This window comes from Embiotoca jacksoni, unplaced genomic scaffold, assembly GCF_022577435.1.
Source record: "Embiotoca jacksoni isolate LCO1_2020_lvr unplaced genomic scaffold, fEmbJac1.0.p SCAF_3, whole genome shotgun sequence".
NCBI classification, from domain to species: domain Eukaryota; kingdom Metazoa; phylum Chordata; class Actinopteri; family Embiotocidae; genus Embiotoca; species Embiotoca jacksoni.
In genome coordinates, this window is record NW_027185381.1 from 23,427,202 (window position 1) to 23,453,477 (window position 26,276).

Consider the following 26,276-nt stretch of genomic DNA (forward strand, 5'->3'; position numbering starts at 1 on the left):
TGACGTCAGGGGCGGGGCATTGTGGGAAATGAAGTTCACCCGCAGCGTTAGGCGTGTAGTCCACACGAACTAGACGGTTCGTTTTGACTTGTGTTTTTTGTTTTTCACGCTTTGGCCCAAATAAATAAAAAATACTTATTGATTGTGTTCCCCGCCCACGTCACTGGATTCAGTGTTATAATTATTATTACTGCTTTTTTGTTTCTAATATTTTCTGGTTTTATACTATTTTACTATTGTGGAGTACTTTGTGACCTTAGCTCAGGTATGTTTAATAAAACTTTACTAATTTTCTTACCACACTGTAAAATACTCAATCACAAGTAAAAAAAAATTCGGCACTGAAAATGTCACTAAAGTAAAAAGATAGTAAAGAAAACGTAGTTCAAGTATTAAAAGTAAAACTACACCATCAGAAAACAATCCCTTTATTATGACTGGATTTTTTTTTTTTTATATATACCCGTGCGATGATGTTGATTATGGATTTATGTGGTGATACATTTTTTTTTTTTTTTTTTTTGAAAGTTTGAAGAAAAGATTATATTCTCATACTTTAAATTTGTACTTAAGTCCAGTACATGAACTTCTACCACTGCAATAACTTCAGGAAAACATCCGCTGGCCTATTTTACGAGACAAATGAAGAAACCAGTTCGCGGTTTAAAGCAGAAACCACATTAAATCTTAAATGAGGACAACTGGCTTGGAGAACATTCACTGCAAATCTGATGTTTCCTGTTTCGTTTGAGGTTTGAGGTTTTAGACTTTTCAGCCTGGTGTGTTGTTTGTCAAGCCATTTGCTTTTTGCCTCAAAACCAGCTCGTAGCTATAAAACCCGAGGATAAAATATGATGAAAACTCATTTATTTGAATAAAATTTACAAAAGACAGAGTTACATCACTGATAAATTCTCTCGTGTAGCCCGGTCCATACAGAAAAAAAAAAATGGATTTCTTTCTACAGATTGTCTGGCAGTATGGTTAGCTGGTTTATGTGCCCTTCTTCTAAGGCTGTAATAATCAATACATGTATATACAGGACGGATATTTCATCACATCATTACTGCATCAAAAACGCATTAGCACAAATTAAACATGTAGCATTTCATGTATATCTCGTGATACTGCAAACAGCACAGTGATTTTACATGAGGTAAAACGAAAATGTGTTCGATCTAAATTTCCCCCAAAACATATTTACATTATTGTACAAAACAAACATTAAAGGAAACATGAAGAGAACATTAACCGTAGCAGGATATGTAAAACAATGATAACTACATCACATGATGCTTCTCAAATGATTAGTGGTCGAAGACAGACTGAAAATCTAACAATACTTTACACTGAACTATCAACATATATCTGTAATATTTCTTTTGACTGTGTTGCTATAACATGAACGAGCCTACAAGCTTTACTTGGTCTGCTTTTCAAACCAGTTTGTAAAAACATCAGCTGTGTAAGCTACTGACGCCAACACAACACAGTCGAAAATATAAGGCATACAGTAGTGTAACTTTCAAGTTTACAAAATAATCAGTAAACATTCAGCGAACAACAACAGCAGCAAAAACGAAGTTCGGTTCTGTAGAGATTTCCGGTCTGAGTTAATGTACCATCCCGCATAGAGTTCAACAACTCGGTGGAGGTGATGGAAATGCGCTTAAATTCCCAAGAGGTAATCGGGTGAGGACTAATTTCCTCCAACATAAGATGAGCTGAAAGGGAGCTTAAGACGGTTCCAGTGTGTTGAGGTTGAAAGACAAAATAAAACAATGAATCTGGAGTTTCCAGGAGCCCAGCTTGAAAAACCAGAGAGACATGAACGCCCACAACATGTAAGAGACGAAATATACCGGCGTTTAAAGTCTACTGATACAACCGTACGACTTACTGTACATAGTGGTCTATTCGGCTATAATGTAGAGCAGCGCTATTCAAACTCCGGCCCATTGGAAATTATTCTACGTCCCATGTCTGGATACAGTTTCACCGTTTTCACCTTTAACAAACATGGATATGGACCTGGTGGAGACACTTTCCATCTGCTTGGAAATATTTTAGTATCATAACCAGGCCTATGTTTTTCACTCCCTGAATATATGGGTCTGGGGACGCTCCCAAGAGAATCGTTTGCAGACGTTCCTTCCCACTGGGCGTCGACCTCGGGTTCATTTCAACCAATCAGCTGGCGCCGAAACCGGCCGACACTCTGCCACCGCTGCAACTACCTACCGTGCCCACCAACGTTTTTTTTTTTTTTTCCTGAGCACATTGTTTTTAAAGTTGATTTTAATGAGCGCCAGCAGAGGTGCCGAGTGTCATCGAGAGTTGCCCTCGTCACCAGCCGTCCAATTAGAGTAAAGGAGGGGCGGGACAAACGCGGTTAACCACCGATACCGGTCGCTAATTGGTCCGCCCTTCAGAGTGGCTGAGGCCGAGCAGCCAGACTGTCAGTCACGGCAAAGACAAGTGTTATTATTATTTTGCACAATAAGACGTCACAGTTTTTGTACATCTCCCTTTTCAACACCTTCTTTGACTTTTTGTTCCAACATGCCATCCTGTTATACTTGGCTGCATATATTTCATGGTTATTTTGATTGCTATTTCATTATTTGGACACCCTCCATATTTATGTCACTCTTCCTCTCCATTTTTCTCATGCTTAAGTGCAGAAAAAAGTCCTCTTTTTCTTTTTTTTTTTCTTCTGTTTCAACCTTCCTCACTCCTCTTTCCTTTCTTTGTACTCTAACGACTCCTCTTCCTACATCTTTTAGAAAGTCATCGCAACTTCTTTTCTTTCCTCTTCCCGCCCTCGTCCCCTTCACCCTCACTGTCACCCTCCTGTTCGATGGCGTCGTCGTGGCACTGTGATGAAGACTTGGGCATTGCACGGGAGGCCGAGCGATATGTTGCGGGGCCGGCATAGACGGGTGACGGCGTGTCCACGTCTCTGTCGGGTCCGGAGCTGGAGGCGGGGGATGGAGGAGGCAGGGAGGAGGAGATGGACGGCTGACAGACGAACAGAACAGAACAGAGATGAACTTTCCTAAATTGACTTAAAAACAATAAAGGAGACCCTTTTTTTCTAGTTTTGGTTGATTTACCTGTAATGAGATACTGGACTTGTTGGTCTTCTCCTTGACTTTAGTCAGGGCTGCTTTAAGTCCAGAGTATTTCTCGGTCATCTCAAGCGCTGCTCTCAGCAGTTTGGGGGTCTCGGGCCTGACAGGAGCCGCCGGTACCCGAGGGGCCTCCTTAGTGTCTTCTTTGGGCTCAGGTTTCTTTCCCTTGGTGAGCATCTTCCTGTGGTTGAGACAGCAACGATCAAACTAACAAACACTGGAATGATTAAATACTTGCAGGCAAAGCTGTTGTCTGAGAACCATTTTGATTGAAGAAATAATCCAGGAAGTTATACTGCACTAACATAGGACATAAACAGAGCGGAAAGTAAAATAATCTGCATATTAACTCTTGCTGTTGTTTCAAGACTTATTATAATCAGTAACGTGTGATCCCATTCATGTTTAACCTGGCTTTCTTGCGGAGCAGTTTCTTGGATTCGGGGTAGTGGACCAGGATCTCATTCAGGTCTTTTTTTTCCAGGATGAAGAGATTGGCGAAGCCATGAGCAATCACGTTGGCTGTGCGCCTGTTGCCCCCGCCGACTGAAAGCAAACTGCCAATCAGACAAAGGAATGGTTCAAACTAGCGTTTTCCACCACGTTTGACATTTACATTTCAGGAAAGCAGAAGCTCTTCATAATATTGTAATGTTGTTTTTTTCTGCTAGTCCACTCAATAATGTGAAAGAACTTTAAGATCTCTTTCAGCCATGTTTTAAAATGTTTCTGTTTGATTGTTTTTTTTCACACAAAAAAATACATTATCTTGTTTAACTTATTAAAATGATTTTTTTTTTTTCTCGTTGCACAACACCTCCTTACCTGATCTCTCCAAAGACCGATCCTGCTCTGAGAGTAACGAACACCGTCCTCCCCTCCGGTCCTCCAACCACCTGCACCTCGCCTGCCTTTATGATGTACATCTCCCGGCCTACCTCGCCCTGAGCGGTACAGAAACCAGAGGCAGGCGATGAGAGACACAAAGACAACAGAAAACATGTTGATAGAGCTGCCTCGTACGGGCCACACGTACCGTTTTGCAGACATAATCGCCAGGTAGGTAGACGACGGAGCGTAGGCTTTTTAGCATGTCGAAAATCATCTGTCTGTCACAACCCTGTCAAGAAGGGAAGACGAAAAATATGAAAAATGACATCCTCACTAAGCAGTGGATGACCTTCGGCATTGTAGGTGTTCGAAAACCAACCTCTATCATGCACACTTTGCTTTACTCTTCAGTATTTGGAAAGGAAATCCTACCTGAAACAGAGGGACTTTGCTCACGATGGAGTAGTTGACATCTATGGCTATGTCCAGACGCATTTTATCTGGCAGCTGAGTCAGCAGCTCCTGCTCATCTGGAAGGACGAACAGCAAACGGCAGAGAGTGACTGAAAGGTCGTGCGTATAAGACACATCCCGACATGCACATACAGCAAAATGTCCTCCTTACCCAGCATGCCTTGCGACTGCCAGGTGTAGTTGTACCAGGTTTTGACGCGGTTCTGGACATCTTTTGGGATGCGATAGGAGGACATGTATTTGATGGTATTGTCCATGCAGGTGCGGTAGTAGGTTTGACCTGCGGTGGCTGCACCGACCACGTCACGCATCTGACGGACAAATGAGCAAAATTTGTCAATCAAACAATAAAATTTGTAAATCTATGATGTGTTAGTGTCCATGCTGCATGAAATACATAATTATGGTAAACAACCAGGGGTGTTTTTTGTGGTTTTTTTTTTACACTTCTCAATCTACCTGTCCAATCATGATGGAGAAGACAAAGACTCCGACAAAGTAGTTGATGAGCTGGAAGATGATCTCGAACAGGGTGGTGGGATCTGGCAGACCCCCAATAGTGATCAGGGTCTTCACCGCAAAGTAGTAACAGCGAATATAACTGAAGCGGAGAGAAAGGAATGAGCCATTGGGACGAGGCAGGAAAAGAAAACATCTGCAAACCAACACAATGGGCAGGAGTTTTTAAATAAAAGGTGTACAATAAAAATCAAAATAAGCACTCCAAATAGACCAAAAAAAACTCACTGTAAGATGGTTTGTGAGACCTCAGGAATACAGGCTCAAATCAAAGTCAAGTGTGACTTTCTTTATTTGAGTTCACATTGTCCTCACTTGTCTTTACTTGTTGTATTTTAACTGTTGTGTGTGTTTCCCACCAACCTGTTTCCCTCGCCATTGTACACCCACTTGGTAGACCCCAGTCCTGTGAAGGCAGAGCCCCAGTAGTAGAGGCAGGCATTACAGTGGAGGCAGTAAAGAAGATAGGTGGTGGTACGGATCACCCTGAGGGACAGAGAATGATGCATCTGCATTAACTGAATATATTCAACCTGTTATTTGTTCAGCTGAGTCACTGGCTGACATCTCTGTCTCTTGATGGCCTTCTTCATGTTTCCTACCATTAATGTACTGGTATGTGATAAAGATTAAAAACATAGGTAGCACATAGGTGGCATCAGTTTGCAGCAGACCTGTAGATGTAGGCTTTGGTCAAGATGGCCTCGAGACGCTCGTTGAACTCATAGAAGGACTTGATCTGGGGGATATGGACAGAGAACAGCTTGGTTTCACAATTGGTTTTCAAACATTTGAAACAATGACAACTAAATGGGCTAAATCTGACATCAAGCTTTGGAAATGAACTTGTTATTTTCTATGATGCTGTCGTTGCTGCTGATGTGGTTTTTGACACTGTCCGTGTGACATGGTTGTGTGTGGTTCAGTAAATCTAATAAACACATGCAGTCCTGGGGTTTCACCTTCAGGAGTCTGGGTAAGCGAAGCAGAGGGTTGATGCCGGTTTTAAAATAGAAGAGCTCCAGGGGAACCAGGCTGGCTACATCAAACTGAAAAAAAGATATGACCTCACTTCAGTTATTGTTTCCACAACTCAAAATCAGACTTTCACAAAGCCCTCTAAATATTTACCTTGAAGCGTTTGGTTTTCATGTAGTTCTTTCTCATCTCTTTTTTGTCACACTGTAATGAAATTAAATCAATATTATAATAAATGTCAGTTGGCCATTGACAGTTTTTTTTAAACTTCATTACAAAACTGTATTTCCTGCTATTTCAGAAATCGACGTTTCTATTTCTATGATCCCAGATGACTACCGTATCAGTGTGATGGCTTCCACTCACCACTATGTCCCCACTGCACACAAACTGCAGGCGCGGCTGAAAAATGGTGATGTCCAGGATGTAAATGAGGTCGCACACGTAGTCGGTCACCAGCCAATAGCAAATGTTGTCTGGGGTTTGGTAGGGGAAGGCCCAGCGCACCGGGATGAACCACACGTTCCAGTTCCAGGCCAGACACACCAGAAACAGCCACAGCACGTACATCAGGTCTGACGAGGGAACGAGATGAGAGGAGGAAAGACATGGAGAAATTAGAGGATTAAACGATCAGACAATCGATATCGGTGGAGAGTGAAAGTCAGGACAGACTGGAATCATTTAATATTCACCGAACAAGCGATGGTCACTAAGCAAGCAGCATCATACAATGTAAACTACAAACTGATGGCAGTAATACTGCAACAAATAAGCAGGATTTAAGATCAGTTATTGAGAAAAATTTGCATTATTTGGAAGCTTCTTTTGAGCTAAATAAAAAAAAAATGTTAAAAATTAAAAAACTGACGGGCTCACAAAGTCCTTGAATATGAAAGTAAAGGGAAAAAAAGAAAAGGTGAAAAGCAGATGGCAGGAAACACATGTGAAACCACAGGATAGTCCAGTCAATTCACCTTCACCCAAACCTCCTAATATGTCAAAGATATTTCTTGTGTTTCGTTTCTTTTGGGGATTAACTTAATAAATGTGTTTCCAAAAATGTTTATAAGTGTTACTGAAGATAAATTGTGTCAGACTGAAAAATTTTAGATTTTGGGTGTTAGTCATTCATTTGTAAGTAGTTTGAGTGAAGGAGATTCGGCTGTACAGCAGAGCACTGAAGCGGGAGGCGTGTCCGGCTGGGTTCTCACTGGTGAAAGGGTCGATGCTGGCAGGGAAGCGGAAGTGCGTACAGGCTCGTATGCACCGAGGAGTTTTCACCTTGCAGCAGCGGCTAGACTGCTCCTCCTCTGACCCACTCTCCTCTCCTACTCCCTCTTCTCCTCCTCCTCCTCCACCTCCTCCTCCTCCCGACGGACCTGCTTGGTTCTCCTTCTCTTCCCCGTCCGGTGCTCCACCTCTGGGAGCGGGTTGAGGAGCCGGGGGCTGAGGAGGAGCTGAGGAGAGGTGGGAGAGTAATGGACAAAAGGTCAGAAGTCGTAGTGTCGTGTTAGAGAACACACATCATTCAGTTGAGATATTTGTTAGTGAGCAAACCAAGTTACAGAAGATACAGAAAGAAATCATGACTTGAATATCAAGAGTGTACTTTCTTTGGGAACCACTTAACTAAATTAAGTTCAGATGTTTTTGTGCTACGGAAGCATTCACTGAGAGATGAAACTGACTCTTTCAACCTGGAATTGAAATGTTTTGTAACGCCTGGCCACAGCTGCAACTACAAATACAAACCGCTATCCACCCTGAGTGTTTCTTTGATATGTTTCACTTCTCATACTCGTGTTGTACGTCAGTGCGTGAACGGATGGGAGAGAGAAAGAAAGAGAGACTCTCACTCACAGGGAACGATGCTGTCTTCATCTGAGCTGTCTGGTTCAATGAGTTTCTCCTTCGCCTTCTCTGTTCTCTCTTTGAACATCTTGACGAGCTCCTGGAGTCGCTCGTTGACCACGGTGCTGGTCTGACTGGCTGAAGACGCCGGACGTTCTTTCAGACTGTGAGAAAATTAGATGACACTGATTTTTATTGCTGTGAATGTCCGTACAGTAGATGACATGTTAGCTCTCTGTTAGGTGTGTGTGTGTGTGTGTGTGTGTGTGTGTGTGTGCGTGTGTGTGTGTGTGTGTGTGCGTGCGCAATAGTCACATGTCATCCGTGCTGTGCAGGCTGGACTGGCTCGGCCACGCTCTGACGGGGATGCTTCCTTCGTCATCATCATCTTCACTTTGAGAACGTAGCCTCCTACTGTTAAAGTTAAGTAGACACAGCAACATCATTGCTTCACTTTTACGACGAAGGTTAGATTATTGTTCGTTCTCTGTTGTGGCTTCACAGCACACTGTGTAAAGTGGTATTTGTAAATGTTAGAGGAAAACACAGAATCACATTTTTCTCATAACACTTAAAAAAAAAAATCCTTGAAAAAAAATGGTAATCTTTCTCCAAGAAAAATAAAATCTACATGCTGCCTCATTGCTTTAGTTCTCAATCTGAATTCATGACTAGAGGTGAATTAAAACAGAAAATTACTTTTGAATGAGTTAATGGGCAAAAACTGATCAATCTAGATGGAAAAATACACAGATTAATGAACGGTGACAAAATATGGATGGCAGGATAAATACATGAAGAAATAAATGGACACCAGGAAGGTGTGGATATCTTACATCTTTGTCCAGATAGTCCTACGATTCCTCCCACTACTGCCGTCAATGGTCGGAGCAGGTTTTTTTTTAGGAGAGAGGGGGAATGGGGAGGGTTGTGTGTGTGTCAGGGGAAAAACAGGATGTTATTCCAAGAAGCAGATAACCAGGAACAAGCACGAGACACAGTGAAGATGCACGTGCAAGATTGTCATGCATTTATTTATTGACTTTTTGATACGTTATTAAAAGCCATGCAAAAGTGAACAGCACCATCACACTTCACAACAGAACAACAATCGCAATACAGGAAACACTCAACGTCCTTTCAAACAATTTAACTCCACAACAATTCACATAATCTGCAGAAACACTCAGGCTGTTTTGCTTGTCATTTGGCGGCGTTTTTATTGTGCAGAAGAGATGACGACTAATAGCCTCAAAACCAAACTGAAAGAAATCTCAGATTTTGCTAAGCAACTGACATGTTGACACACTCTTTGTTTGTGCAGGACACTCGACATAGACACCACAGGAACACTTCTACTGACTCCGGAGAGACTGCACAGCAAGAGGATGGACAGTAGAGGGCAGTAGAGTAGATTACAAACAGTACTAAAGACGATTTGAAAACAGTGTGGAGCATTTTATTCCAGAAGGATGGATTTTGGAATAAAATGATAAGTTTCATAATTGATTTCTTTGACAAAATGTTTTTTTTTGCAATCTTATTTTGTCACTCATAAATATTTGATCTCCTTTTGGACTAAAATGCTTCACTGCTAGCACCTTGACACAAATATCCCAGTGATGCTGCTTTCCATCACTGTGTACTGACATGTATTGCCATGAATGCACATACATTATTTAAAGTATACATCTATAGTTCCATGCAGTGTTCTTACTCTTTATCGCCTTTACTGAAGATGCAAAGCATGATGGGAGAGAAAGAGATAAGAAATATTTCAGTGTACAGCCAGATAAACAGGAAGTCTGACGGTGTCTACAGAACAAAACCAAAGAAGTCAGAGACCAAGGTAACTCATTGCTCACCTCTGACGACCTACTGATGGGGTCACAGGGACGGTCAGCGTTGTAAGTTTGGGGTCCTGTGGGGTGAGGATTTTGGGGATATTACTCTGTTCCTCCCCTCCTCCTCCTCCTCCTCCTCCTCCTCCCGCTCCTCCCGCTCCTCTTCTCTCGTGAACCGAGTCAACATCCTCTACATTGACAGCTGGACGAAGGCTAAGGCTGGAGCTCTCTGGAGAGTTTGACATGCACATGTTGTCATTTAGTTCACACAGTATATTAGCGCTGAAGCAAAACTGAGTTACGTCCACTTGCAAGACGTGAATGTTAAATGCGAAGTACGTCAAGGGGGCGAGACAGGTCACAGTTCCAAGTAGCAGCAGAGCAGGACAGGAGATGGGCAGATTTAGCAGGACCTACACCAAGCTAATGCAAAAGGATCCACCTGTGAACTAGAACATGTATAAGAGTGCCCCGATAGCTATGAGGACTAGTTTACTCATTTGGTTAATCTGGTCCATGACACACTGTCATCATTCTGTCCTCCTCGCTACGTACGTACGAAGTGTCAGCAGCCAGTGTGCTGCCTCGCCGTACGCTGTGGACAGTCTGTTACACACAAAGCTGACAAAGGGCGGCCACAGTCTGAATCATGTTGTTTTTTTCTTGATAACAGTGGAATAGTTCGAAGCTGTGAATGTACACCTTGTTTTCTGACTTCAATGAGTAACCAAGTGGCGACATTAAAGGTTTTGTTAACCGAAACAACACACGAGACAACGCAAACATATAAAAATCCTCTAACACAACACAAAACAGCTACAGTTTCATCCTGACAGCCGTCCTATACTCCTGAACACACCATGACATCTGAACTCAAAAATCATTTACTGCTTCTGATTATCTTCAGATCAAATACAATTTTAGTCGCCTGTCAATTGAATTTTAGACCCAATATATTCCAATCCCACATGTGATGAAAAAACAGTTTAGTTATAATGACTTGAGTTCAGGTATATACAAGGAATGTCACAGCAGAGGACAGTCAACTCCCCACTGATGTGGATTCACCTGCAGGTCTTATTGGTGAAATGTCTGAGTCATCTTCGATGAAGAATGCCGGGTTAGAGAGACCAGACAGCTGCCGCGACAGGCAGCTGAGCTGCTTGGATGGCGGGCTGACGATGGGTGGCAGGCGTGAATAGGATGGCACGTTGGGCAACTCGAGAGCGCTACCGTTAGGGGAGGATGGAGACGGGGAGCGGGACCGCAGCTGAGGATGATGATGAGGAGGAGGGAGAGGGGAGTGTCGCACTAGCCGGTTGAGTTCTACATCTTGGTTCTTGTCTTGCTTCTGTTTTTGCTGTTGTTGTTGTTGTTGTTGTTGTTGTTTCTTAGGCATCTTGAGGCATAAGACTGTTGAGGCGGTTTCGGACGTTCAGGAAGTACTGCTGCGTTCGGCCGGGGAACTCGGAGAGCTTCTGCGGGATGCTTGAAAAGCTCTGGGACAGACTGGACAGATCGGGGCCCACTAAGCCCTCCTCGTTTTTGGGCCAAAGCTCAGTCAGAGTCTGGATGATATTTCGGGGGACCTGCGTGAGCCGGATCTGGGAGAACTCTTGGCGTAACTCGGGGGGAAGCGAGGGTAAGTAGCTGGTAACGTCAGAGAGCTGGGTGGGTAGCTTAGGCATGGAAGGTAACTTGGGAGGGGAGATGCCGTTCTCTTTCAAGAACGCGCTGATGTTGCCGAGGTACTCGGAGGCGTGAGGAATGCGCATCAGGCAGCTCTTAAGTGCATCGCAGCTGACTGGAACTATGGAGGAGACAGGTGGATAGGCAGATATAGTCAGGCAGAATACAAGCCGGGTGGGAGATGGACACTATTAAAAAAAACAGCAGTGCAGTCAGTCGGAATGACAATGTCAGACTTGTACTGCGTGGATGATAATCATGCTGACGGTCATCGGATTAAATGTACAGTCTGACAGCTACTCTGATTAGACAGAGATGCACCGATGAACACAAATGTAGACGAGCATGTAGAATGGCTGTCGGTTAAGCAGCTTCTCGGTTCAACACAATGCAACCAGTCAAGGCATAAAAGGGCCGTTTACAATAGTGGTATATTAGCTCTCACCGCAGTCGTGAAAGAATCAGACTAAAAACAGTACGTACCATCACACCCTTCCCCCGCAGCTTCCTCCTCCTGTAACAACACAAAGTCTATGAGGATTTTTTTTTTTTTTACGAGAAAAGGTCTTTTGATTCAAACTTGTTGAGCATGAAAAGAGAGGGCAGGAATGGACAGATGCCTTCATCACAGTAAATGTCCATCACGCAGACATCACCTTTTCAGGAGCTTTGTCAGCGTCAGCGGCTTGATCGCCGTCTTCTGCTTTCTGTGGCTGCTTGGTTACAGGCTCGGCGTCTGGACTGCCTTCCTGGGCGTCGGTCTCTGGTTCTGGTTCTGGTTCAGAGTTATCCTCCGGTTCAGGACTTGGAGGTGGAGAGGGTGAGGTCTGCTGTGGTTCTGGCTCCTCGTTTGAGTCTAGATTTTTTTTTTTATTGCAAAATTCTGGACATTTAGCCTCCAGGTAATATTAGAAAACTCAACAATTCCATTGCATGCATCATACAACTGTCAACAGTGAGAAAATAGTTGTAAAACAATTTTCCAGGAGAATATTGATGATACAGACATTACAGAAATACAGCAAATAGGAGAAAAGATTTTGAATTAAGTGGCTGAGATTGAAACCAGGCTGGGGTGTCTGGATACTGCTTCGATTAGTTTGCTCTGTACCTGTTTCCCTGGCGGTAGGTTCCTCTGTCTCCGCTTCTTCCTCCTCCTCCTCCTCCTCCTCAGCACAGTCCTCGTTCTCTCTGTGGGACAAGACAAGTGGACAAGTAGTTAGATAGTCCGGCGGTGAAAGGGGATCCCACATTGGTCCCACTATTGAGCTGGCAAACAGCTTGGTCAATTTACTGACAGCTGGTTCTGTTAAAAGAGTATGACAGTACAGTAAGGGATGGGCATGGTGGTACGATTTGTATGGTTCAGAAACACGTTTAAAATGTTATGAGTGTAAATAAAGACACTCAATCTGGCTCACTATTTAAAAGTATATTTTTTTGTGTGACATAAGGTAATAATGTAAAACTGGACTTTAAGGCCTGTGGTGGAGGCTTATTGAATAAATAACCAAATTTAACATTTATTAAGCGTGTTTTTTTTTTATTTTATTTTTTAATCTTCTATCTTATAAACGTTTCAACACATTCAGTTGTGTGTTTCAGTGTAATGTGGTGTAAATTACACGTTTCGTAGACCTCCCTTATGATGCTTCAGGCATGAAAAATGTAACTTAAAGATGTATTCCCTCCTCACTTGTTCTCATTGGCATGAAAGTCTACACACTGAAACACAAAACCCTTTTTTTGTTGTTTTTCCCTCCGTCAAAACAGTCAATATTTTAAAATAATGGAAGTAGAAACTTCACTCGGTGTTTTTTTTTTGTTTTCTTTCTCTGCTGTTGGCTTAAATTCACGGACTCGGTGACCACCTGTAACAGACACGCTTACATAACACTACATTTACGTGTTTAAATCGGAATAGTAATGAAGATAAGTTAAAAAAAGAAAAGAGGTCAAACTTGCTCATTTCAAAACATGTATTGATCCATTACCTAAGCGCGACGAACGGTACTCACTTTCTCCGTCAAATATTTATTCGTCGTTAATAGTCCAGACACAAAATGTCCACGAGCATCGACACACGACCGGTGGCACGGACTCGGCCGTGGGGACGCGTGAAACCTTATCAGGTGATTTTTTTTTTTTTTTTACAAATTGTGGAATAACAACGGGGGGAAATGTTTTCGTCCGTCCATCATTTTTCCCTGTAAAGCGAAGCAAGCAGCACTGTTACCAAGGGAACGGTTGAGAGCGGGGAGAAGAGGGGGGGTAGAGTTCGGTTGTTGCCAAGGGAAGCGGTGGTTGCTATGACACAGCGCTGTGGTGCTGAGGCAGCGCGCGGCTGACATGACGTAACGAGAACCCGCGGGACTTGGGACCTGCTGACTGCTCCGTCGGCGTGACACAGGGAAATTAATTGTTTAGGTTCACTGTTGTTAGTTTGATATTAATTTACATTAATTTAGACGACATTTTAACATCGCGGTTTGCTTTAATAAAGGTTAATTTTTCAAGCAGAAAAAAAAGTTTTACTTAAAGTTATAAAGTAGCCTAACTTAGATCACCTTCACCTCCACCAGTTGCAATATCAAACACTACCTATTTTTAAGGCGTTAGTGATAATATACAAATATGGTGAAATATTGCCGGATATTAATATTAAACTTGCTTAATTTATTATTGCATAGTGGTTGTGGATATTCATCCGCCAATCTAAAATGTCCTCGCTTCATTGTTTTTATCCTATGGGACATTTGTGGGAAATGTTGTCATGATTAGAGGATTAACCCTTGAGTTATGCCCTCAAATGTGTTTTATGAGGTCCCAGTGACCTTTGACCCCCCCCCAAAAAAATGTCATCAGTTCAGTTCTTACTCTCTGGGCTCCACCTCGCTCTCCTCTTCTTGTGGCGTTTGAAGTCTGGTCATATGTGAACACACAGCGTCACGTCACTTCACAAGGAGGCTCTCATTGCCGAAATCAATTAAAAAGCCTGATAAAACACAATTTTTTTGTCTCTTTCTCTGCAAGATCTTACTCGACTTCGGGCTCTTCCAGCAGTTCCTGACTCCCCAGTGAGAGTTTGATGGACTGTCCCTCGCCGGCCAGCTGTCTGATCGCCATCTCAGCTGTGTGCCGGGCCACTTCCTCAGCCATACGAGTCATGTCAATCCTCTCCTGCAGCAGGCTGAAAGGAAACACAAAACACTGATATTACCAAACTTGGTCAACTTTGCTTTGTTTGCTGCATTTTGACCTCTGTGCCGTGTATCTACCTCATATCTACTCCTTTAATGGGATCGGTATAATTGCTGATGCTGTGTGATTAAGCTCTTAAATGCACTATGAAGACAGGTGATATTTAAAAATAAGGGAAAGCTGCGATATATGTGACTAAGCTTTAGGACTTGGTTTCCCAGATTTTAATCAATCTTCTTAATTCATTTCCAGTTATTTGATATAACAGGAGCTGCAGCTCTCCACCCTCTCGTTCTCCGCCTTCCTTACCGTTCCTCCATGGTAGCCAAGGCCACACCCTCAGCCTCCTTCTTGATGCTTTCAATAAACGGCGTCCAGCGGCCCGTCTGAGTCTCGGCATCCTCCAGAGAGGTTTTTGTCACACTCTCTGCCCGTTGTGGCTCAGTGTTGGAGTTGCTGGACTTCTCCGGCTGTACCGAGTTGGACTGCGACGGCCGCGTCGCCGCCGCTGGTGGCGGGTTCGGAGACGCAGCCGGGACGGCAGCTTTAGGACGTTCCTTCTGCTGATCCTCGTTGTCTGACTCCACGTCCTCCAGCACCATGTCAGGTCTGAGTTTGGATGACGCTGTGAGAGGATGTGAAGAATCACTTTCCGTGTAAGAAATTTGAACAATCTGGCGGATGTGCAAATATTGAGGGATTTTACGTTTTAAGTTTTAATTGATATAATTGGGTCTAAGTTTTTTTTCTAACATAGATACTTTAAAGGTGCTGATATACTTTTCATCCAGTTATAATTGCATCTGATTGCTGTGATTGATAGATTTTTAGCAGTGATTTGAATTTCTACTTCATCCCTGGGAGGCAGTTTTGTTTTTTGCTCGGGTTTTAAGGCAAGACACTACGGGTGAATTGGGTAGAAAAATATTGATATATAATAATAGATATAACCTTGAAACTTCCCAAGTGAATTATTTATATTAAGGCAGTTATTTTTTTGTATAACGATTTTTCACCAGTTTTATTTTTTAATCAGCAAATATGGATTATCTAATTAAATATGCACTGATTTGCATATAAGAACAGGAATCTAAAACATAAAAGCCAGGTTTAAAGTTCTTGTTTCATTTTGTTGACATACTATAGTCAAAAGTTTTTACTGAAGGGATTATAGATGTATCTTTATGTCACTATAAATCAGAAAACACTACCAACTGCCATTAAAAAAAAATAATTCCGTTTTCACTGAAATTTTGGAATAAAATGTTTAATAACTATATGTAATATTGATGTCCTTTAAAGATTGGATTGAAAAATAAAAGGCAATTTTCTCAAAATTCTCACACTAAGTTAGAAATCTCCACTTTTGTAGCACTTACACACACAGTTTCCAGTTTTATTCCGGTCTATATTCTGAGGGTTATTAATGAGGGCTTTGTTTATTTATCATTCATAGCCTGATTTATACAACATTTTATATAGGCCAACTCTTTGTGAATTTCTGTTGAGGCAAATACACAAAGTGCAGTGAAATAAACACTCGACTGAAAGAAGATTGTTAATGTTATGCCAGCAAAATAGATGCAAGCAAAATGTCAAATTTGACATGCAGTGTCTCTCATGTCTGGTGTTCACACTATTCCCAATCACAGTGTTTACTGTTGTACAATTTGAGGTGTGGAGGCAACACAGTGGTAAAAAAAAAAAAGATGTAACATATTGTACAGATGCGGTCAGATATTATCTGTGTATATCGAGATTTCTAAGATGGGTAATTGATAAAGGCACCACATAAATCAGTTCACATACCGAACCTTTATTATTTCTGTAGTATACTTGCATTACATTATGTGTTTACTACATTCTCTGCATGACAAGATGTTTTCTTTGCGAGCTTTTATGGGTGTTCATTCAAAATCAAACCCGCTGGAACTACACAACAGCACACCTGCAGGCTACATGTCACAGTTCAAGGCCAAAGAAACAGATCAAGTGGATCAAAGTCAGTCTCATAATGCATCTACTTCTCTTATATTTGTGTTCAAATTCAGCTCAACTAAACCCTTGATAAAGCTCAGATGTACTGCAACATGATTATGACCCAAACTGAACTCAGCTGTCTTTGAGCACAAAAGATAAAAGATTCTTACGGAACAGGACTTAAGAGGTTGAAAATCAAACGTACATAACACTTTCCTCCATAGTAATTCAAGGAAATATACAGATATACATGAGATTAAACTTTATCCTCATATAATACAACAATCAATGAACGTAGCTGCCATTTAACCATCATTTCAACGTTTCTGACGGGAAAGAAATCAATCATGTTTATTTTAAAATTTATGATGATCCGTGCACAATCTTTTTATGTCTTAATGCTCTTTTTCCAGACATGAAAATGGCAACATGAATATACAGTGGACTTGTAAATGCTTTAAAGCACAATACAGTAAGAGAAAATATCCTGTCTGTGCATGAAACCTACAGTAATTTCCAATTAATGGCGTTGTGTTTCTGTGGCAAACAGAATGTGCAAATTTGAAATAACAGAGACTGAAGACAAAAACACATCTAATTATGCAAAGATTAATGTAGTACATGTTTCAAAGTCATAATACATTCATGTGAAACTGTAAGGTGAGTTGAATATATCTGTATATTCTTGGGTTACAGCTGCCTTCTGCACTGAGCAGGAATGTGTCTATGTGTCTATCTGTCTATCTGTCTATCTGTCTATCTGTCTATGAGAATCAGAGCGTCCCCCAGTCGTCTCCTCCTGCTGTTTAAGGGGCTCGCAGCTCCTTCCCCCCTGAAACAGAAGGAGAAGAGGGACTGAGTTAGGCTCCGACCGTCAAACACCTCTTCAACACCTCTTCAAAAACTATATGGGGGGAAAAAACAAGAGGGCGCTTCAACAGAAGACACAATAACTTTCTAAATATACACAGGAGTGATTCAAAGGGAGAAAAGACCGGTAGATTTCACCAGCGATGAAATGAATAAAATTCACCACATGTTGTTAAAGAGGTGTTTACTCTCTGGTGACATTTTGATTTATCTGATACTGATCCACTTGACTGAATTTAGCACTCAAACAGTGGCATTGGCAAGAAAATACAAAGCAGAGGGTTTTTCTAAGACTACGGGAAAGTACAAGTAAATGAATGAAAGCTGAACTCACCTTTCCGTAGGACTTCAGTTGCACTCTAAAAGAGAAAAAGAAAACACAAGTATGAGCTCCAATCTGTTGAAAAATATGGGAATAAAACAATACTACAGAAAAATAGACGATAAAGGAAGAAAAACAGGAAATATGTTTTACCTCAGCCTCATCTTTAGGTTGAATAGCAGGCTGAGGCATCTTCAAGCCCAGTCCTGACACAAACCAGCCAACAACACTGCGGCAGAGACAAATCAGTGTCCTGAACATGCTTCAATAGAGGCGTTTTATAATATATTTTTTCATACTCCTCAGAAAATCATCAGTAAATTCTGTCTGTTCAGAGTCATCTCTGTCTCGTGCAGTAAGACAGGTGGATGATGTCAAACAAGCCAATTAAGATCCTCATGTGTGAACTTCCTTGTGCCTCAGCTGGACAAGCTGTGCTTCAGATTTCTGACATTAGTGACCTAATTTCACCTCTGTCCAGATGTTACTACCAGTAATGGTAATCTTATAATGTTTTTTTTTTATATAGATTAGGCCTTTTCATAGCAGAGGGAGAGAAACACATGGTGTTCCAGTTATTGTGTAAATTGGCTTACTTAAAAAGACCTCTTGGCTAACACTCTAGGTAAGAATACCTGCCTTCATTAGCCTAAAAATGCTGATCCATCACTCCCTGTGCTTTCCCTTTGGAGATGATTCAAATGTTATCTCATCCCGTGGACTCACCCAGAGGCCTTGCTGTCAGTATCCAGTGAGATGCCACTGAGAGATTCAGGTGGAGACAGAACTGCAGAGAGAGACATAAAGATCACTGCACACAAATGATTCACAAATATGGATCATAAAAAAGGCCAAAAATGTCAGATTTTTATTTTAGGGTTGAAGTACTTTTGTCCAGAGAGGAGCTGGAGGACTTGGTGGCTTGTTCTCCGGGAATGGCACCAGGGGGCAGTATCGACGGATGAGGGATCATGTGCTTTATCCAGTTCACCATGCTGCAACAGACAAAAACAAAGGCCCATCAATTATCAGATGCTACAATGGATGTACTGCGTGCCAATAATTGTGTTGTAGGAGGTGGTTTGTACTCACTTCGGAGGAAACTGAGCGGGCACATCAGCTTCCGACGCCTCTTCATCTGACACCATCTCCACCACAGGGATGTGTGGAAGAGGATCAAAATCTGAATAAACAGACCAAGGAGCTCAATTAACACATGACATTCTAAGATAACACAAAGTTTTTTATTTTCTGCTCACCAATTTACACAGTTTATTTCTAATTACACTGTTCTAATGTGACAATATTGTTAAATCAATCAATATTAATCAATTATATTTGTAAATAGAAAAAAAACCAATAGAAATGTATACCTGGCATTGTTTCAACTTCATACACCTATGAAAGCAGAACAAAATTGCATTTAAAATCCAAATACTGCAAAACAAAAATTGTATTTATACCAGAAAATTATCATATTTATTGAAATTTCTGTCCTTTTCCATCCTAATCTACTCAATTAACCAGTTTTTGCATTGCTTCTAGCACATGTCTGAGTTTTTATCAATTAAAAATGGATTATATGTGTCGCCCTGTACCATGGAAGAAAATAAATATCACTAATGGAGGCACACATACTCCACTACTTTAACTCTGCAACTTCTCTGCATAATTATCCTCACCAGAATTATTAAACATGTAATTGATTTGAAACATTTTGGCCTGAATGCAGCTTCTAGGCGTCCAGGTAGGAGCCTGGTTTAAATAGCAGAGAAGGTAATGAAGGGTTTTAACCTGGATGAACCCCTTTGTAAATTCCTTTATGAACTTAATCCTTACACATGATTAGTCTTAGAAGCTCGTGGGATGATATTAAGTTGCTTCAGTCAAGGGTGACATTGTAAAGACGCAGCATCTCCTGATGTTGTCTGGCTGACTCTACCATTTTGTATATGTATATGTATATAGATGAATATGTATTCATCTATATGTGAATTAATACCATTAAGAAATATGAAATAGGATGATTAACTTTAAAGAAACTGGAAATTGATGTTTTTTTATGCTTAATATATTAAAATTACGTTTTATGGCACTCGAATATGCAGGTAAAAAGGTGACATAGTGACCCACTCCACATGTTACACTAGAGTATTAGAGTCGTGTCCTCCTGTCTCACCTCTGTGTGTTCCTCATTGGTGTCCTTGGTCTCTTTGTACTTATCATCAGGCTGAGGCAGCACGTTGGTCAGACCCTGAGTGACCCAGCCAATCACTCCAGACCTGGCAGACAAAAAAAACCAGCCTTGAGTTTACCTTTCACAGAGAATATATTTAATTTAATATTTACCAGTCGTTTAATCATACATTACCTTTCTCCATTCTCTCCATGCTGGTATGAAAAGAAAGGGAAGAATGAGAGAAAAATTTGAGATAAATGCTTTACGAACAAGATAGGACAGATTCATCTCTCTTTTTCCTCTTACTCCCAGTCATTTATAGTTACAATAATATTAATAAGTGTGATCACTCCTCTGATAAAATGGAAGCAGGAAGCAGCCACGTCATGAATGACATGTCTGGCTGAGCCAAAATATCTTATATCAAAATGTCTGCTTCTTGAATTCCTTTTGATTAATAGTTATATATTTCTCCAAACTCTGATTTGCAGTTAACACTAGAAAAACACTCTGACCTTGTTATTAATGGACCAAACATCCACTCAGGCTTCTGCAAACTCACCCCGGCATCAGAGTTGTTTTGAAGGGAGTTGGACGGCTGCGGCAGAGCGCTGACAAAGCCATTGGACAGCCAGCCTAATACTCCCGTCTGGTTCTGACTATAAAACAGGAGAATACAGGGAATAACATGTCAGTATCTACACACACATTTACACACATACACATATACACACTGAGCAGGAAGCAGGTGGATAGAAAAGGTTTACCCGTCCTCTGAAGCCTCATCTGTGTTTTTCAGTTGGGGACTCTTCCCTGTGGGATACATTGAAAATATTAATAAAAAAAAAGATAAGCAGTCAAGTCCTATAAACTCATCTATGTGTGCATAAAAGTGCAGTGCAACTAATACAAGAGAAATTATGAACAATCCTCACCCTGTTTGCTTTTTGTAGATTCCTGGAAGGTCGGAGAGAGAGAAAAGTGTGAAAAGAAATACTCAGAAATTACTCTGTATATGTTTGAAGGCAGGATATATATATATATATATATATATATATATATATATATATATATATGTGTGTGTGTGTGTGTGTGTGTGTGTGTGTGTGTGTGCGTGTTTGTGTTGTCGTACAGCAGCTTCGTCTGTCCCATCAGGGGGTTGTGGAACCACTTTCACCACCCAGTTAAACATCCTGTTGAACAAACACACAAAGTCAGCCTCTCAAAAAGCCCTTCATCAAACATTGTGGAATAATGCTGATGATAATGATGATAAATACAAAATAACTCATAATTTCCTCGTGTTTTCATTAAAGCTGCCACTCCATCTGTCAGACAGAGGGCTCTTACCTGGAGCTAATGAGGCCTGATTAAGGACATCCACCCGCTTGATTTTGGCTTTTATTTTTTGATCCAACTTGAAAATCCTGTCTCTAATTTCCGAGATGCATCTAAAAAAAATATATATATATATATATTATAGCGTGCAAGGCAGACCTGACTTGTCAATCAACCAATTAAGTAAGAGAGAGATCAGTGTCATGCGAACACCTCACTGAAGTCAAAAGTTAGAGGACATCAGAAGTCAGAGGTTTAAGCTCGGTCAGGCCGCAGGGCACCGTAAGCTGCTTTACCAGGTGGTTCCGCAGGTGACACAGGGTTTAGTCTGTTAAATCAGTTAGAGAGGCACCAATGTACAAGGAAAAGGACATTTTTATTGGCCCAGGACACTGATTCTAGATAGTCTTTCTTGTTTGACATTATCTCAAATGTGCATATTACCCTCTGTGATAGTTTGAGACAATTTGGAGCCACTGAACCTGCAGCTTCATCTGACCACAGCATGAAGATCACAAAATACAGAGAATATTTCTAAATGTTCACAGGCAATAAATAAGATCTATACCATGTAGTATATTGTTCAACACTTTTTCATTCATTTTAACATTCAATTATCCATTAAACTCTTGGGTATAGAGTAATAAACTTGTTTTCCTTACCTGTGTGTCTACAGGTGGTTCTGCATGCCGCTGGTATGGAGATCCAGAGTGCGGCACAGCCAGCACAGATCTGCAGAGATTTCCTGAGCGGCTGCCTGCAGGTTAACAGGATTAACCAGCAGCACCTGAAGGTCGATCCTGCACAATCCTAGACTGCAAGCAATCGCAGATTAACATCAGAGAAACGTACCGTCGGGACATCATCCCTATGACCTATAAACTGTTGTCACCCCCCGACCAGGGACAACAGAAACACACAACAAGTGGTGACTCCCACCACCAAGGATGTGGAACAGAAAGTAGAAATGATCTTCCATCTTTTGTTCCATTTCAACTGTCTCTTTTTAAAAATAAATCTTTGAATCCAATGTTGGATCTTTCAAACAATTTCTTAGGTTGGATTTCTGTCATTTCATTTACTAGTCATTTATAAAGGCCTCATTGGTAATATTACATCGGGGTCATGAACTCTGGTCACCAACGCTTACTTCTGTTCTGTTCTGCATTAATTTTTATTTTAGGTGCACAAATTAAATTAAAGAAATGCATGTATCTCCACAGCTGACTCTGTTTTCCACCTTATCATCTCTATTTCCTGTTATCTTCCATCCTCATTACAGTTTTATTCCCCAGCAAATGACGCAGGTCGTCTTCCTGTCTGTCCAGCTATGAGCTACATAAAGTCCACCTTATTACTAAATAATAGTCTTATAAAATACAACACACAACTAAAAGTTAAACACATTGTTTCCAGTCTGATTTTGGCTTGTAACACCATAAAAAATAATTTAAAAAAAGAGTTCAAACAAACAGTGAAACCTCTGGGCAAAGTTTTCGAAGCCGATGTAATATTTTTCAGTAAAGTGAAGATTAGAAAAAGTACCAAATTAAAACAAAGTAAAAATGTTTGAGGTAAAAATTTCTATCTTTTCACCCATTTTTTTTTTTATTTTACCACAGGAGTAATTATTTTACAATTTCCCAGATTTATGTTGTGACCCTTTGGCGGGAGCCCAACCTCTATGTTGGGCACCAAACCTAAAAAATTAAAAATAGCTCTAATTCAACCAGCTCCATAAGTAAAATGTTGTTTATGCATTGAGGTATAATCAGTCTCATAATATATTGTATTATCAGCAGGGGCCATTTCTGCTTCATATTCACTTGTACTTAACTTTAAGTACAAGTACAAGTTCAAACTTCAGTCATTTTACTTAAGTAAAGATTTGCAAACAGGACTTTATGAGAATTGGTGTAATTTGCATTGCTTCACACTATTGTTTTTTGCATTATGACAATATGTACTTATGTTGATCCTGGAAGAGTTGCTACCTTGATTGAGGCTAATGAGGATCAAAATTGAAAAATATATATATTTATACTCCCTGCAGCCCCATTTAATAGTAAAAAAGGAAAGAAGGTGGAGAAAGGTAGACAAATGTGGTCTCATGATGGGGAAAAGACTGAGGAGACGGAGGGAAAGCCTGGCAAGTGCCAAAGAGTGATTAACAAGGATTCAGGACATCCTTTGTTAACTGACCAACTGGTTAACAGGACATGGCATATCACAGGTTTGTGCCAGTGTAAACTTTCAGAACGACACTGTTGGGGGGCTCCAAAGAAATAAGATACGAGAGTAGATCATCAGTCAAAATGTTCACACAGACAGACAGGAAGTGAGCGAGCCACTGACAGGTGAAGACAAGCTTTCCCATGGGCTGACAGGTGGACAGACCACGCCACATTTAATGGGGTCTGGTGTTGTATTTGAGTGAGAAACATTTCTGGTGCTGATGAGGCAGGAGGCAGATCCCATTATCAGCTCAGCACGGGATAAGCTCAGAGGGAACAGGTCGATGACACAGACCCTTGGCCCTTCGCTGGAATATGGCAGCACTGTTCTGCCCTCAATCCTCATTGAATATCTGGATAAGATCTAATAAGAAGAGCAGTTTGGGAAAAGACGGAAACGGAGAGTGAAACTGTATGCACACAACCGCACAGCTGTCTTTTTCTGAGGAAACTTTGCATTCAGCTGTAGTCGCTTAAACGTCATCATCTATCTTTGTTTTGTTTTTTGAATTTAATGTAATAAAGTGCACGGAGTCGAGGTAAGAAAGAGGAATTTAAAGGAAGACAGAGGAGAAGATGAAAGAGAAAGCGGTCGCCGAGGTAAAGCTTCAGTGGATGATCTGTGATGGAAGCTAATCCTGATTACCTTTGACATAAAGACAAGCACAAAGGTGCTCACACTCACCTACAGCAGATCAAGACAATCACACATTTACAGTCCAAACACAGACAAACACACTTACAGACGTCATATGTGCACAAGGATGGAGGAAGTACTTAACTGCCACATTGAAAAAATACTCCACATAAATGTTATGCGTTAAACAAAGTAAATAACTTAGAAAATACACTAAAGCATATATCTTGTATTGTAACGTGGCTATTGCTGTGGGTGTTAGAGGTGAAGCTCATCTTCATTACTTTATGTTCTGTATTATTTATTTATATTTTACAAGTAAAATCATGTTTTTTTTAATGGAACAATTCTTAATTTCCAAAGTAATTTGTGACTCCAGCTGTAAATAAATGCAGAAACATCAACTATATTTCATCCAGAAGTGAATCAAGTAGCATTAAATCAATAAAAGAAGCATAAAGGTAATGTTAGGAATTGTTGAGTAGGTTAAACAATCGGTATCTTCAGTTAAAACCGTGCAGTGCTTTGTAGCATCTGTGCATGAAAACATATTGATTTTTTTTTTCACGAGTGTTTACTTGTAGTTTGCAATTTACTTTAATTAACTGATGTTACATGTTTTGTTTGAACTTGTGAACATTAGTAAGATTTCATTTTCAGCATTATTTTTTTAAAGGCAACAATTCCCTCTTGTGGCCAAAAGTAAAACAAACCCCTGAACTTGACATTTGCACCGCAGCTCCGAGGCATTCAGTTACAACACGAAACCATAAAGTGCAGCAAACAAGACTTGTGTTGCTTTTTACCTGTGAATTTTATTGTGAAACCTTTAATGTCCTCTACACAGGAGCGCACAGGCGTTACACAACATGCCCTGCATGCATCAACAATGTCCTAATAATCTACTGCTGTTCTTACACAAAACCTCAACAAACAAAAAAACAAATGTACAAAAGTGATAAGTAAAGTACGAAAGGTAAGATTTTAAAAACTTTCCCTCATGCTATTTGTTGTAAAAAAAAAAAAAAAAAGAAAAGAAAAAATGCCCCCCAGTATTCACAGAAAAAAAAGGCACAATGAAACATGAAGGAAGGATTAATGTTTGTAACATAAAGTGTCTTTACACAGAGATGAGGAAGGTAAAAAGACAGACTGACAGACAAGATAGTGGGACATCAAGCTGAGATCACATCACATCCTGCAGATGTTTGTGCATTAATTAACTTTTAAATGCTTGAGCAGACTTTCCAGAAGAGTGGACGAGAAAATGAATACATTTGGGAACACAGGAAAGCGGTAAGGTACAGCCATGAAACAAAAAAAACAAAAAAAGACAGAAAAAGACAAGAGAAACAAAGGAGAGGGAAAAGCAAAGAGAGAGAGAGAGAGAGAGAGAGAGAGAGAGAGAGAAGTGGACTCAGTGGCCCGATCTAGGTCAGGAGGCGCAACGCCAGCGCTGCCCCTCCTCTAAATCCTTCCAACCACCCTTTCCTCCTTCTTTCCTTGCTTCCTTCCTTCCTTCCTTCCCTCGCTCCTCCTTGGTCTCCCCTCATTTCTTTCTTACATTCTCATCTCATTCTCATTCATTTCCCCTTCTCTCTTTCTTTAAAACTTCTGGGTTATTTTTTGTTTGTGGCTTTTTTTCCCACTCAGCCCCCCCCCCCTCCCTCCCTCCTCCTCCTCGTCCCCCCTCTCATGTCTGACACTACTAAATCAGCAACATGTGGGTTTAATGAAAACCAGACCCTGACCCATTCTTCTCCAGCCTGCAGGCTTCTCCCTCGTAGACTTAATTAGCTTCAACTCTATTTACCTTTAGCATTTAAAAATGAGAGGAGAGGAGATGCAGGGAGAAAGATACTGTTGTTACGATTTCACAGGTTTTAGTTGCAGCATTTTGTACAAAACTTTTTCGAATCTTCTCGTGAAAAAGTGAATGTAAAACCCCAACCCTGGCACCAGTCGTATATCAATATGCCTCTGCTGGGATTGTGTTTTTTAGTGGTGCAGCCTTGAACAGTTACCATGGCTGTGGTGGGAGGAGGGGAGGCTGGAGCCTGTGTGTCTGTGTGCAAAAAAAAAACCTCTGTGTGCCTTTGTATGGGTAAGTGGTCTCCATGCACATGTGGACATGTATGCACAAACGAGTACAGATAGAGGTTGTTGTTGGTTTTTTTTTTTATCATCTGACG

The 26,276-nt window shown here is 40.9% G+C and overlaps 1 protein-coding gene across 1 annotated transcript; it reads right to left on the minus strand.

Annotated features, from left to right (window-relative positions):
* Positions 1 to 861: 861 nt before the first annotated feature.
* On the minus strand, positions 862 to 20,701 carry LOC138205985 (cyclic nucleotide-gated channel beta-1-like). Its single transcript, XM_069162391.1, has 35 exons — positions 20,643 to 20,701; positions 20,438 to 20,534; positions 20,068 to 20,087; positions 19,876 to 19,978; positions 19,070 to 19,094; positions 18,789 to 18,879; positions 18,585 to 18,691; positions 18,423 to 18,483; positions 14,834 to 15,133; positions 14,364 to 14,513; positions 14,201 to 14,245; positions 12,435 to 12,514; positions 11,980 to 12,179; positions 11,807 to 11,837; positions 11,029 to 11,444; positions 10,703 to 10,904; positions 9,656 to 9,863; positions 9,508 to 9,522; positions 8,627 to 8,662; positions 8,106 to 8,204; positions 7,800 to 7,954; positions 7,151 to 7,396; positions 6,303 to 6,511; positions 6,090 to 6,140; positions 5,921 to 6,007; positions 5,633 to 5,697; positions 5,322 to 5,444; positions 4,899 to 5,040; positions 4,591 to 4,750; positions 4,398 to 4,495; positions 4,171 to 4,254; positions 3,960 to 4,078; positions 3,545 to 3,691; positions 3,117 to 3,315; positions 862 to 3,021 (listed from the first exon to the last, which is right to left on the minus strand). The coding sequence occupies exons 1-35, from the start codon at positions 20,699 to 20,701 to the stop codon at positions 2,791 to 2,793; spliced, it is 4,461 nt and encodes a 1,486-aa protein (XP_069018492.1). The 3' UTR covers positions 862 to 2,790.
* Between the last annotated feature and the right edge of the window lie 5,575 nt (positions 20,702 to 26,276).

Excerpts from the sequence above, each read along its gene's own strand:
- LOC138205985 (XM_069162391.1), bottom strand. The coding sequence starts at position 20,701 with ATGTATCCCACAGGGAAGAGTCCCCAACTGAAAAACACAGATGAGGCT. Across the intron at positions 14,514-14,833 it reads TTGGCTACCATGGAGGAACG|CCTGCTGCAGGAGAGGATTG; the intron begins GTAAGGAAGGCG and ends GTTTCCTTTCAG. Across the intron at positions 4,496-4,590 it reads GCAGTCGCAAGGCATGCTGG|ATGAGCAGGAGCTGCTGACT; the intron begins GTAAGGAGGACA and ends TCGTCCTTCCAG.